This window comes from Periplaneta americana, chromosome 5 (genome assembly GCF_040183065.1).
Source record: "Periplaneta americana isolate PAMFEO1 chromosome 5, P.americana_PAMFEO1_priV1, whole genome shotgun sequence".
NCBI classification, from domain to species: domain Eukaryota; kingdom Metazoa; phylum Arthropoda; class Insecta; order Blattodea; family Blattidae; genus Periplaneta; species Periplaneta americana.
In genome coordinates, this window is record NC_091121.1 from 187,087,031 (window position 1) to 187,100,314 (window position 13,284).

Sequence of the window (13,284 nt, forward strand, 5' to 3'; positions counted from 1 at the left end):
GATAGGACTGATATTTAACGAGATATATCAGTTTTAAAATAACAATGCGTTTATGTCAGTGCCGTCTCAGGCCAATAGGCTATAATAAAGTGAAAACAAGTGACTCTGCTTTATCTAAGATGACCTTGCATAACAAACGGAAAATATTAATTTAAGACTATTTTTATATGGATATAATAAAATTGTATTCTGTGATAGGCATAACTATTAGTATATTACGATACGAGGTTAGGAAGCGATTTTTACAAATGTATATAGCATTTTTTTTAAATTGCAAATATAGTAGTATATTTGCCATTGAAAATTTAGTGCATTGTAATGGGTCTATTTCAGTATAGTTTTATGTTTTGAAGAATGGTTTCCCTAGCAACAAGTTTCTGTGTGGGAATTATAATTTTCAAGACCTAACAATAGCTGTAAATACAGCAAAAACACTATCATTCATGTATTTATTTATTTATTCACTCACTCACTCACTCACTCACTCACTCACTCACTCATTTATTAGTTTATTTATTTATTTATTTATTCATTCATTTATTAATTTATTTATTTATTCATTTATGTATTTATTCATGTATTTATTTATTCATTTATTCATTCATTTATTTATTCATTCCTTTATTCAATCATTTATTTATTTTTTCGTTTATTTATTTATTCATTTATTTATTTATTCATGTATTTATTCATTCATTTATTTATTCATTTATTTATTTATTCATTTATTTGTTTATTCATTTATTCATTCATTTATTTATTCATTCCTTTATTCATTCATTTATTTATTTTTTCGTTTATTTATTTATTCATTTATTCATTTATTTATTTGTTCATTCATTTATTTATTCATTCATTTATTTATTCATTTATGTATTTATTTATTTATTCATTTATTTATTTGTTCATTCATTTATTTATTTATTTATTTATTTATTTGTTTATTCATTTATTCATTTATTTATTTATTCATTCATTCATTTATTCATTCATTTATTTATTTATTCATTCATTTATTAATTAATTTATTTATTCATTCATTTATTTATTCATTTATTTATTTATTTATTTATTCATTTATTTATTTATTCATTTATTCATTCATTCCTTTATTCATTCATTTATTTATTTTTTCTTTTATTTATTTATTCATTTATTTGTTTATTCATTCGTTCATTTATTCATTCATTTATTTATTCATTTATTTATTAATTCATTTATTTATTCATTCATTTATTTATTCATTTATTTATTTTCATTTATTATTGAACATAACAGGCAAAGCCCAATTACAATGTTCAAGACTGACAATTGATATAATTTATAAAAAATAAGCAAGGAAAATGAAACATACACTTATTAAAAATAATAGCCTATTAAATAATAACAAATATTTAAAAATTAAATAATTATTTAATTAATCAAATTGTTCGTCAACATCTAGAATATTTATACCATTATAACTTTGCGAGTTGGGATTTAGTTTCTCTTTCTTTACAGGGATGAAATCGATAAAAGGTTCGCAATTCGTGATACCTTCTCAAAGTAGCGATATGATCCTCCGAATATGACTTCAGCCGATACGATGTGATCCCCAGCGCTGAGCAAATGAACGATAGCGTTGAGAGTGCTGAGGCCAGAGGAGAAACAAAGACAGTGCTTGGCGTCCTCCAACACTGCAATGCCCTTCTCCAGGGCGTCCCTCATTGGGTTGTTTATGCGAGTGTACAGATAGCCCTGAAACAAGCAGACAGGTACCGCTCAACATTTCCTATAAATAATTATATTGTTTTACATTTTATTGTTCAGTGTTATCCAGTTGGCAGAGGTTTCAAAGAGTGAACAAAGCAAAAAAGCAATATAATTTATAAACTACCGAACGTAGAATTGGGTCTAGGGCATTTCGTAACCGGAAATTTCGTTACGGTTATAGTTTTTCACCTATTTTTCGTCATTACTTTTGGTCATCAAATATATTTTGGCATCATGTTTTTTGTTACTCAGGAGATTTTGTCACCGAAGATATTTCGTCATCATATATATTTTGTCATCTTTGTTTTATACTGAGGATATTTCGTCACCAAAATAATACTGAAAATTACATTTAGGCTGTTTTTATAATGAGTCTAAAACCACCATTGTATAATTATTTTAATGCTCTGTATTAAGGGGAGAAGATGCCATGAACATAGGTTAAGGGTGTTTGAGAATAAGGTTCTTAGGAAAATATTTGGGGCTAAGCGGGATGAAGTTACAGGAGAATGGAGAAAGTTACACAACGCAGAACTGCACGCATTGTATTCTTCACCTGACATAGTTAGGAACATTAAATCCAGACGTTTGAGATGGGCAGGGCATGTAGCACGTATGGGCGAATCCAGAAATGCATATAGAGTGTTAGTTGGGAGGCCGGAGGGAAAAAGACCTTTAGGGAGGCCGAGACGTAGATGGGAGGATAATATTAAAATGTATTTGAGGGAGGTGGGATATGATGATAGAGACTGGATTAATCTTGCACAGGATAGGGACCAATGGCGGGCTTATGTGAGGGCGGCAATGAACCTTCGGGTTCCTTAAAAGCTATTTGTAAGTAAGTAAGTATTAAGGGGAGAGGATGGTATTTTTTTTAACTTTTTTCCTATTTGGTGTAAATTATTAATTTTTTGTATGTAGAGAGCTCATAGCTGTGGAAACTCAACCAAATAAAATTATTTTGAAAAGAATAATTATTTGGGGGCCCAAATTTGAAAAAAAATATACCCAATGCAGGATTGTACTAAAACCGATATATCTAAACCGTTTTTAAAGATAGATTCAAACAGTTTTTTGCAATGTATTTGCAAAAGTATGTTCTACAAACTATCTGTAACAGAATTTTGATATTAGTCCCTACGTTTGTAAAATAAACAATTAAAATTTAGTAACAATTTTCTGATTTCCTTTCTTGCAAACAAACGGACGTATTTTTAAAATGAAATCAATTAACAAAATTCTGTTACAGAGAAAAGTTTCCTAATAGTCTAAAGAATGTATGTATCTTTAATAGTTCAGAAATAATATCCATTTTGTCTGGCAATGTAGCAAAAAAAATGAAGTTACTGGAAGCCGATAAAAGCGGCCGTGTGATTTAAAAATCCATAGCGCAGGAAGTTTAAAAATGACGTCTCAACATCCGATAAGGGCACAAATACCCACAAAATGTTATGCAATGCATTCCACACATATCAAAGGGCATTTTAAAGAAAAAAAAATTTGAAAATTCAATTTACCGGAAAGAAGAATAAAAGCGGGCTAGTGATTTAAAAATCCATAACGCAGGAAGTTTAAAAATGGCGAACCACACTTATCACAGAGTATTTTAAAGAATTTTTTTTTTAATTTAGTCATTTTTCATCAAAAATACCATCCTCTCCCCTTAACATGGATTTTGAAGTTTCATACATTCATCCTGTTTTTATTGAGTTTGAACCAAAATTTCCACTGAAGTTGTGACTTATGGCACGTAGGTAACCAAGGATGTTACTATTTTCTGTTCTATAGCCTTCATACCTATTGACAGTTCGAGCAATTCTGTTATCTAAAGACGTGTATTTCTTCTTTTGCTGGGTGGAAACTGACCTGCTTTCAATTTCTCAATGTCCTGATGCATCCTTGCAGTCTCCTCCTGTAGCAACTGAAGGACATGTAAAAGCAGGGATGTGCTTTACCCATTAAAGTACTGAGACGTCTACGCCACGCTTAGCAAGCATTTGTTGTTCTGGGCAGGTTTCCCTGGTACGAATGTAACAGTTCCATGTATTTGGAGGGAACATGGACTGCCACGTCTACGACCCGTGACGTAATTATCCTCAAAGTAATCGAGGAGTGAGGTTAGCTCATCCGTAACATTTTATGTAGATATCATCAAGGGAGCGACACGAAGGAGGGAAAAATTGTGGTGACGAATAGTGACGAGGAAATTAAATTGGTGACAAAATATGATGGTGACAAAAGTGAATCGGTGACAAAATGTTGCAGTGGCAAAATGTAATATGTGACGAAATTACCGGGTGATGAAAAATACTTACTTACAAATGGCATTTAAGGAACCCGGAGGTTCATTGCCGCCCTCACATAAGCCCGCCATTGGTCCCTATCCTGTGCAAGATTAATCCAGTCTCTATTATCATAGCCCACCTCCCTCAAATCCATTTTAATATTATCCTCCCATCTACGTCTCGGCCTCCCCAAAGGTCTTTTTCCCTCCGGTCTCCCAACTAACACTCTATATGCATTTCTGGATTCGCCCATACGTGCTACATGCCCTGCCCATCTCAAACGTTTGGATTTAATGTTCCTAATTATGTCAGGTGAAGAATACAATGCGTGCAGTTCTGTGTTGTGTAACTTTCTCCATTCTCTTGTAACTTCATCCCGCTTAGCCCCATATATTTTCCTAAGCACGTTATTCTCAAAAACCCTTAACCTATGTTCCTCTCTCAGAGTGAGAGTCCAAGTTTCACAACCATACAGAACAACCGGTAATATAACTGTTTTATAAATTCTAACTTTCAGATTTTTTGACAGAGACTGGATGATAAAAGCTTCTCAACCGAATAATAACAGGCATTTCCCATATTTATTCTGCGTTAAATTTCCTCCCGAGTGTCATTTATATTTGTTACTGTTGCTCCAAGATATTTGAATTTTTCAACCTCTTCGAAGGATATATCTCCAATTTTTATATATCCATTTCGTACAATATTCTCGTCACGAGACATAATCATATACTTTGTCTTTTCGGGATTTACTTCCAAACCGATCACTTTACTTGCTTCCAGTAAAATTCCCGTGTTTTCCCTAATCGTTTGTGGATTTTCTCCTAAAATATTCACGTCATCCGCATAGACAAGAAGCTGATGTAAGTGATGGAAAAATAGGTGACGAAAATTCCGGATCCTCATAGAATTTAACTTTTTACTTTCAGTTTATAAACAGTTCTACTAAAATCGGAAATTCTTTCACGAAAGTTCCTAGATAATTATGTGAATTGTGAATACAGCAGTGAAAAGTGACCTACAAGAATATAGTGATCTATACGAATTGCTGGCACGAAAATTAGGTTTCAACAAAAGAGTAAAACGTTTTGTTCTGCTAGGAAGCTTACCTGCGTATTTTTTCTGCGTGTTTTTAAAGAAAGAAAGACGCCTCACAAATTAGAGTAGATACAAATTGACAGTTTATACAATGAAGGTATTAACGCCATGCAGGTTATGACGCCATCTAATGTTTTATAATTAGTTACGTGAAAATCTGTGTTGGCAGCCCTAGGAGTGTGGTGTTTAGAGGAACCTTTCTTAAACAACTGGAACCAACAATGAAACGGATTTCTGTCTTTAGTCTGAGTTTAACAACCTTCAAGTGAACAAGTGCGCGTTAGACCTGATTGTCGAGTGACGTGAATATTGTAACACTGACCTTGTTAAGCATCCATATCATTGCCACGTGTAATGGTAGATAGAAGCATCTATGGGGAACATAATTCCATCACAGTGGCGCCTTAAATGGCAAACACCGAACTCTTGAGGGACTAAGTAGTGCATAATGCGTTTTGGACCATGGTTGGGTGCCTGGACCATAGTTATGGGAAATTACGGTATTCACTTTACTTTAATCCTTGCTATCTCCGTTTTTAATTTAGCTCTTGGCCACTATGGCGCTGAACTCTTCAAATTTAATTTGCTGCTCTGAAAAACTGCATTCGTCTCACAGAGAAACAAATCACTTTTGTTTGGAAAATATTAGTCTAATATTTTAATCTTGAATAACACATTGAATTAAATAAAGCAACAATGATGTTCAAGTAATTGATGAAAGAATAAACTCTTAAAATAGTATACCACAATTGAAGACCTGAATTGACAAATATCCCAAGTCCAAAATTTACCGTATTTTACTTTTTATCTGACATGTTGTGTTTTGCATAGGCTACCATCATGTAAGAAAGAATATCACAAGTCCTATTCTAAGCCCGTGCTTTTTAATCATGCAAATATTGCTGTGAATGCTGTTATATCACAAGTCTATGTACTTTTCTTGCTCTTCTGAACAATTTACTTCAATGGACTTCAGATGTTTTTCAATTCAGGTCTTCAATTTAAGTCAGGAGGAAAGGATAAACCGATAGCTCGACATAAGTGGAAAGATTGATTCTTCTGTAACCGGATCAGAGCGAAAGTTCTACAGCTGGGAGTCGATGCTGGTTCCTCAGTGCTCACCCTGTGTGTTGACGGCTCCCCCTGCTCGTAGACGGTGCTGAGCCCGATGGGCGGCATAATGCTGTAGTTGTTGGATATCTCCGGCATGTACCCCAGTTCAATGGCCTTGGTGTCGTACCCCAGCTCTTTCTTCTGCATGGCTTCTGCAGATATGTTCGTCCTAAATCGTTAACAATTCTGAAAATCAAGAAAATATTTACTCAGAGTTAACTATTGATTAATGTGTCTCTAAAATTTCTCTCTGTTTTACACAAGACTTTAAATTGTTTTGTAAAATTTCAAACATGCATTTCAGAATATGTAATGAAATTTAATTTATGATTCTGACGATTTAGTATCTTCAATAAAATTATGTAACTCTTACAAATAAACTTTGTTTATGAAAAATTAACAATTTCAATAGGCTATACTGTTTATTGGTATTGGATTTAAATATAGCCACATACTTAAAAACCTTGAAATTTATTAATGAGAATTTGAACTACATTCAAGAAATTGTGATAACTTCTAGATCAGGTCTGGACGCTATTTTGTTTATTTATTTATTTATTTATTTAGGTATTTATTTATGTATTTATTTAGGTATTTATATATTTATTTATTTATTTATTTATTTTATTTATTAATTAATTTATGTATTTATTTATTTTATTAATTAATTAATTTATGTATTTATTTAGGTATTTATTTATGTATTTCTTTTTTTAGGTATTCATGTATGTATTTATTTAGGTATTTATGTATTTATTTATTTAGGTATTTATTTATGTACTTATTTATTTATGTAAATCAATTTCAGGTATAACTCCCTGTAAAGTTGATTTGAATAATTTCGAGGGAAAAATTGTTCCGGGGCCATGTATCGAACCCGGGACCTTTGGTTTAACGTACCAACGCTCTACCAACTGAGCTATCCGGGAACTCTACCCGACACTGATCCAATTTTTCCCTCTTATATCCACAGACCTCAAAGTGGTCTGACAACCGTCAAGCAACCAACGTTGAGTGCACACTAACTCCGTGTGACTTAAATTGTGGTTTTCTGTTAACGGACAGTGACGTGTATTATGCAAATCAAGATTTCAGGTATAACTCCCTGTAAAGATGATTTGAATAATTTCGAGGAAAAATTGTTCCGGGGCCGATGTCTGGTAGAGTTCCCGGGTAGCTCAGTTGGTAGAGCGTTGGTACGTTAAACCAAAGATCCCGGGTTCGATGACCGGCCCTGGAACAATTTTTCCTTGAAATTTTTATTTATTTAGGTATTTAATTATGTATTTATTTATTTATTTATTTATTTATTTAACTAGCTAGCTAGTGAGTACAAATTAAATTTATAAAACAAAAATGTTTCTCGCCACTACCGTAAGAGCTAGGCTCATGTTCGGTATCGTCTTAGTCAATAATATAACAAGGACAGATTACTAAATACAGTAATTTAAACCAATAAAAAACACACAGGAGCAAAAAAACTGTGTCTCTAAAATGTCTCTCTGTTTAACATGAGACTTTAAATTATTTTGTAAAACTTTCAAACATGCATTTCAGAATATGCAATGAAATTTAATTTATGATTCTAACAATTCAGTATCTTCAGTAAAATCATGCAACTCTTAAAAATAAACTTTGTTTATGAAGAAGTAGCAATTTCAGTATATGTACTGTTTATTTATATTGGATTTAAATATAGCTACATAAGTAATACTTTCAGACTTTTTAATGAGAATTTAAACTAGAACTGCCCTACATTCAAGAAATTGTGACAAGTTCAAGACCAGGCGTGGGCGCTGAGACAGTTGTGTTCTGGTGCGGTACTAGCAGACAGGGAAGTCAGTGAAGGATTGTAAGAGGCTTTTACGAATTTTCGGCTCTACTAAAAATCCACCCCTGATGCACACAGCCTTACTTACAGGGCGGTGTAAAGCCTTGGCAGGCCTCGCATGTGTCGGTTAAGAAAAACCAAGGATTAAGCGAAAAGGACATGAGCGGGGATTTCTGAGTCTTTTCCATTTCTCCTCTTGTGCCCAGGCTGGTCTAAAATGTAGGGGAGAGTGGGGTAATTGCACGCATCTAACTTCCTATTGTTCTAAATTCCAGGGTAGTTTTAATGTAACACTAAAACTTTCGGTCAGAGAAACCAACGCTTTAGTGAACTACGTATGACCAAGCGAACACATTTAAACTTTTCATAATATTTCATTAATTGAAGAAGGATAAAATTTCGTAATATACTGTAATTAAATCCAATATTCTTTTGAGAATATGAACTCCATATGTAGATGAAATTATTAGGGATCATCAGTGTGGTTTTAGGCGTAATAGATCAACTATTGACCAGATATTTTGTATTTTACAGATAATGGAGAAAAAATGGGAGTATAAGGTCACAGTGCATCAGTTATTCATAGATTTCAAAAAGACATATGACTCGGTTAAGAGAGAAGTTTTATGTGATATTCTTATTTAATTTGGTATTCCCAAGAAACTAGTTCGATTGATTAAAATGTGTGTCAGTGAAACGTACAGCAGAGTCCGTATAGGTCAGTTTCTGTCAGATGCTTTTCCAATTCACTGTGGGCTAAAGCAAGGAGATGCACTATCACCTTTACTTTTTAACTTCGCTCTAGAGTATTCTATTAGGAAAGTCCAGGATAACAGAGAGGGTTTGGAATTGAACGGGTTACATCAGCTGCTTGTCTATGCGGATGACGTGAAAATGTTAGGAGAAAATCCACAAACGATTAGGGAAAACATGGGAATTTTACTGGAAGCAAGTAAAGAGCTAGGTTTGGAAGTAAATCCCGATAAGACAAAGTATATGATTATATCTCGTGACGAGAATATTACACGAAGTGGAAATATAAAAATTGGGAATTTATTTTTTCAAGAAGTGGAGAAGTGTCAAATATCTTGGAGCAACAGTAACAAATATAAATAACACTCGGGAGGAAATTAAACGCAGAATAAATATGGGAAATGCCTGTTATTATTCGGTTGAGAAGCTTTTATCATCCAGTCTGCTGTCAAAAAACTGAAAGTTAGAATTTATAAAACAGTTATATTACCGGTTGTTCTTTATGGTTGTGAAACTTGGACTCTCACTTTGAGAGAGGAACATAGGTTAAGGGTGTTTGAGAATAAGGTGCTTAGGAAAATATTTGAGGCTAAAAGGGATGAAGTTACAGGAGAATGGAGAAAGTTACACAACACAGAACTGCACGCATTGTATTCTTCACCTGACAAAATTAGGAACATTAAATCCAGACGTTTGAGATGGGCAGGGCATGTAGCACGTATGGGCGAATCCAGAAATGCATATAGAGTGTTAGTTGGGAGGCCGGAGGGAAATAGACCTTTAGGGAGGCCGAGACGTAGATGGGAAGATAATATTAAAATGGATTTGAGGGAGATGGGATATGATGATAGAGACTGGATTAATCTTGCTCAGGATAGGGACCAATAGCGGGCTTATGTGAGGGCGGCAATGAACCTCCGGGTTCCTTAAAAGCCAGTAAGTAAGTAATTAAATATTAAGAAATGTAACCAAGAAATAAATATAATAATATAGTATAGTAACTTGCCTTGAATTATACTGCCGATAAGATTTCTTAGTCCGTCGAAGAATGCAGCCTGAATGGACGTATTCCATATAAGCAGTGTTTTATATATCGTAATGTGTAATTTAAAAATGCTGCGCCTGGTATACACTTCCCAATAAATTGTACTAACTTGTCAGGTGTGAAATCTACGTAACAGCTGTGCTGCAATTTGTATGACTCGTTGTCAGTTAACACTCGCCATGAGAATATTTATGTACAATAATGTATGTCATGGAGTCACATTTATCTCGATATGATTGGGAGTCAACATATACAGGGTGTATCTAAAACGTAGAACCAAGCTTTAGTAACATTACACTTGCTTATATGAATAAAAAGCTTATGATTTTGGATTCGGAAATATTTTGTTTGTGTTAATCATTATTAATAATATTGTTTATTTTTAGCTCCGTTAAAAATAAATTTAGCAAACTCATCCTGTAATCTATTCCAAGAAAATATACGTATGGCACCAATAGTACTTACTTGCTTGCTCACTCACGGCATTTAGAGAACCCGGAGGTTCATTGCCGCCTTCACATAAGCCCGCTATCGATCCCTATCCTGAGCAAGATAAATCTAGTCTTTATCATCACACTCCACCTCCCTCAAATCCATTTTAATATTATCCTCCCATCTACGTCTCACCCTTAACCTCTGTTCCTCTCTCAAAGTCAGAGTCCAAGTTTCACAACCATACAGAAAAACCGGTAATATAACTAGTGTTGTGGGATTTAATTGATTAATCGATCAATTTCTGTTGTAAGATCAATCGATCAAAAATATTTAATGAAATAATCGAGTTTATTAAAATTAATCAGTTGTAGTTGATATTAGACTAATTATTATTTTGTTAATACAAACTTACATTAAAAATTCCGACAATGTTCCTCTCTCGGAAATTGCTTACTTAAAAGAACAATAGTACTGTTATTTTCTAACTGCAAAGGTGGTAGCATAGGGAAAATCTTTGCACAAACACTTCAGAAAGAGATGGAGATATGAGGACAGTGACCTAGTCTACCTCTACTGAAAGTTGAAACACAATGCGAAACCCTTATTAAGTTTTATGGTTTTTCAAGAAAACTTCCACCTTGTTGTCAGCTCATCTTCCTAGCAAATGAAACACATACTTTTCTGGGATTCGTCCCCCTCATCCCTTATAAAATAGCCATGTCTACACTGTGTGCAAGTGAGAGCGTAACTATCTTCTTCTCTTTCTAAAATCTGGTAATTCGATTACAATAGGGGCCAGACTTCTGTTTCGACCGCTGTACTTTTGAAGTTGCAGTTTCTGTACTGAGTTTGTATTGAAGGTTGTGTGTTTAGTTTGATAAAGAAAAAACAATCAGTTTTCTGTGGTCTGTGAAAAGTGTAAACTCCATTATGTCATATGAGAATTTCAGAAGTAAACTTGATAAAATGTTTGAATTTAAATTGAACAATCGTGAAGAAGTGCTTGACAGGAAGAAAGATTTTTCGTGTTTAGTGATGCAGGAAACATTGTTACTAAACGTAGAGCGGCACTTAATTCAGAGCATGTGAATGCACTCACATGTTTAAAATCATGGATGAAGCAGTATTAACTAGGTGAGTCTTCATACTTTTTGTTATTTATGTTTGTCTCAAAAATTCCCTGACAAATTGACAAAATAAATTATAAGCCGTATAATAAATATGTTGGTAAATAATTAAAATAGTAGTGTTGTAATATAACGATACAATATATACAGATATGCAACATTTAACTTAATACTTACGTTTATCACCGAACACAAGTTAAATTTAGCAATAATTATGTATTATAGTATATTAAAACATTTTTCAAATCGATCAAAACTCGAGAAATCTATCGATTAATCATTTAAATTCAAATAGTTAATCGATTAAATATTTTGATCGATCAACCGCACTAAATATAATTGTTTTATACATTCTAAATTTCAGTCTTTTGAGAGCTGAAACTTCTCAACCGAATAACAGACATTTCCCATATATTTATTCTGAATTTAATTTCCTCCTGAGTGTCATTTGTATTTGTTGCTGTTGCTCCAAGATATTTGAATTTTTCCACCTCTTCGAAGGATAAATTTCCAATTTATATATTTCCATTTCGTACTATGTTCTGGTCACGAGACATAATCATATACTTTGTCTTTTCAGGAGTTACTTTCAATCCTATTTTCTTATTTGCTTCCAGTAAAATCCCCGTGTTATCCCTAATCGTTTGTGGATTTTCTCTTAACATATTCATGTCATCCGCATAGACAAGCAGCTGATGTAACCCGTTCAATTCCAAACTCTCTCTGTTATCCTGGACTTTCCTAATGGCATACTCTAGAGCAAAGTTAAAAAGTAAGGGTGATAGTGCATCTCCTTGCTTTAGCCCACAGTGAATTGAGAAAACGTCTGACAGAAACTGACCTGTGTGGACTTTGCTGTATTTTTCACTTAGACACATTTTAATTAATCGAACTAGCTTATTGGGAATACGAAATTCAATAAGAATATTATATAAATCTTCTCTCTTAAACGAGTCATATGCCTTTTTGAAATCTATGAATAACTGATATACTGTACCCTTATACTCTAATTTTTTTCTCCAATATCTGTTGAATACAAAAAATCTTATCAATATTCTATCTATTACGCCAGTGATGTCAATTGATGCCCATAGTAGCAAGCGCGCGCTTTAGAGCTCAGGAGAGCCTGAGCGCTTTACAGCGGAAAGGAAAGAAACAGACGAAAGAGGTGGTATATGCCGCTTGGTCGAACTATATTCAGGGATGACCAGCACTGATTCAATAGATAAAGGGAAGAGAACTTATTAAAACTGTATCCATGGTAATTTTTAGATTTGCCTGAGAAGTATAAGTGCATTATAAGAATGTAAGTTTTAATTTTAATGTTCATTTTTCACAAGTTTGATTTTTTTGTTCAAAAGAAATATTTTCTCAACTTTCTTTATACAAAAGTGAAATTTTCAGATTAGGCCTGTTTATTTAGTAGCCTTACAGAATGTTTTCGTAAATCTAATATACCGTATATACGTATTACTGAAGTTAGTGTATTGAAAGTTTTTTTTTTTAATATTCGCATGGAAATTGTTTGTAAGGAAATGAATTAACAAAGCAACTACTGTTACATCATAAGCAAAAGATACGTGCCCATGTGTTGTAAAAATGTCAGCTCTATAGCTTCAGCAGATTTCGAGAAAATAATTTAATATTCTGATGATAGGAAGTTGCTCACCAATATCACCTTAAAAGCATAATGCGATAAGAGTTTTGTTATGGAATATTAGTTACACTTAAAACAGATACAGTACCTAGGTAAATTTGTTTCGTACTGTAATATTATTTTGATTAGTTTATTGATTATTTTATAGGGATAAAGGTACCACGAATATCAATTACAACTTATGATGT

General features: G+C 33.2%; 1 protein-coding gene across 1 annotated transcript in view; it reads right to left on the reverse strand.

Moving 5' to 3' along the window:
• Positions 1-9,922, reverse strand: part of LOC138700451 (putative cystathionine gamma-lyase 2) — a 42,884-nt gene extending 32,962 nt beyond the window's left edge. The window contains exons 1-3 of the mRNA XM_069827064.1: positions 9,839-9,922; positions 6,258-6,434; positions 1,537-1,737 (exon numbers count right to left, since the gene is read on the reverse strand). Of these exons, the coding sequence (XP_069683165.1) occupies positions 1,537-1,737; positions 6,258-6,395 (339 nt within the window). The 5' untranslated portion in view covers positions 6,396-6,434; positions 9,839-9,922. The remainder of the gene's footprint in view (positions 1-1,536; positions 1,738-6,257; positions 6,435-9,838) is intronic.
• Positions 9,923-13,284: the final 3,362 nt, after the last annotated feature.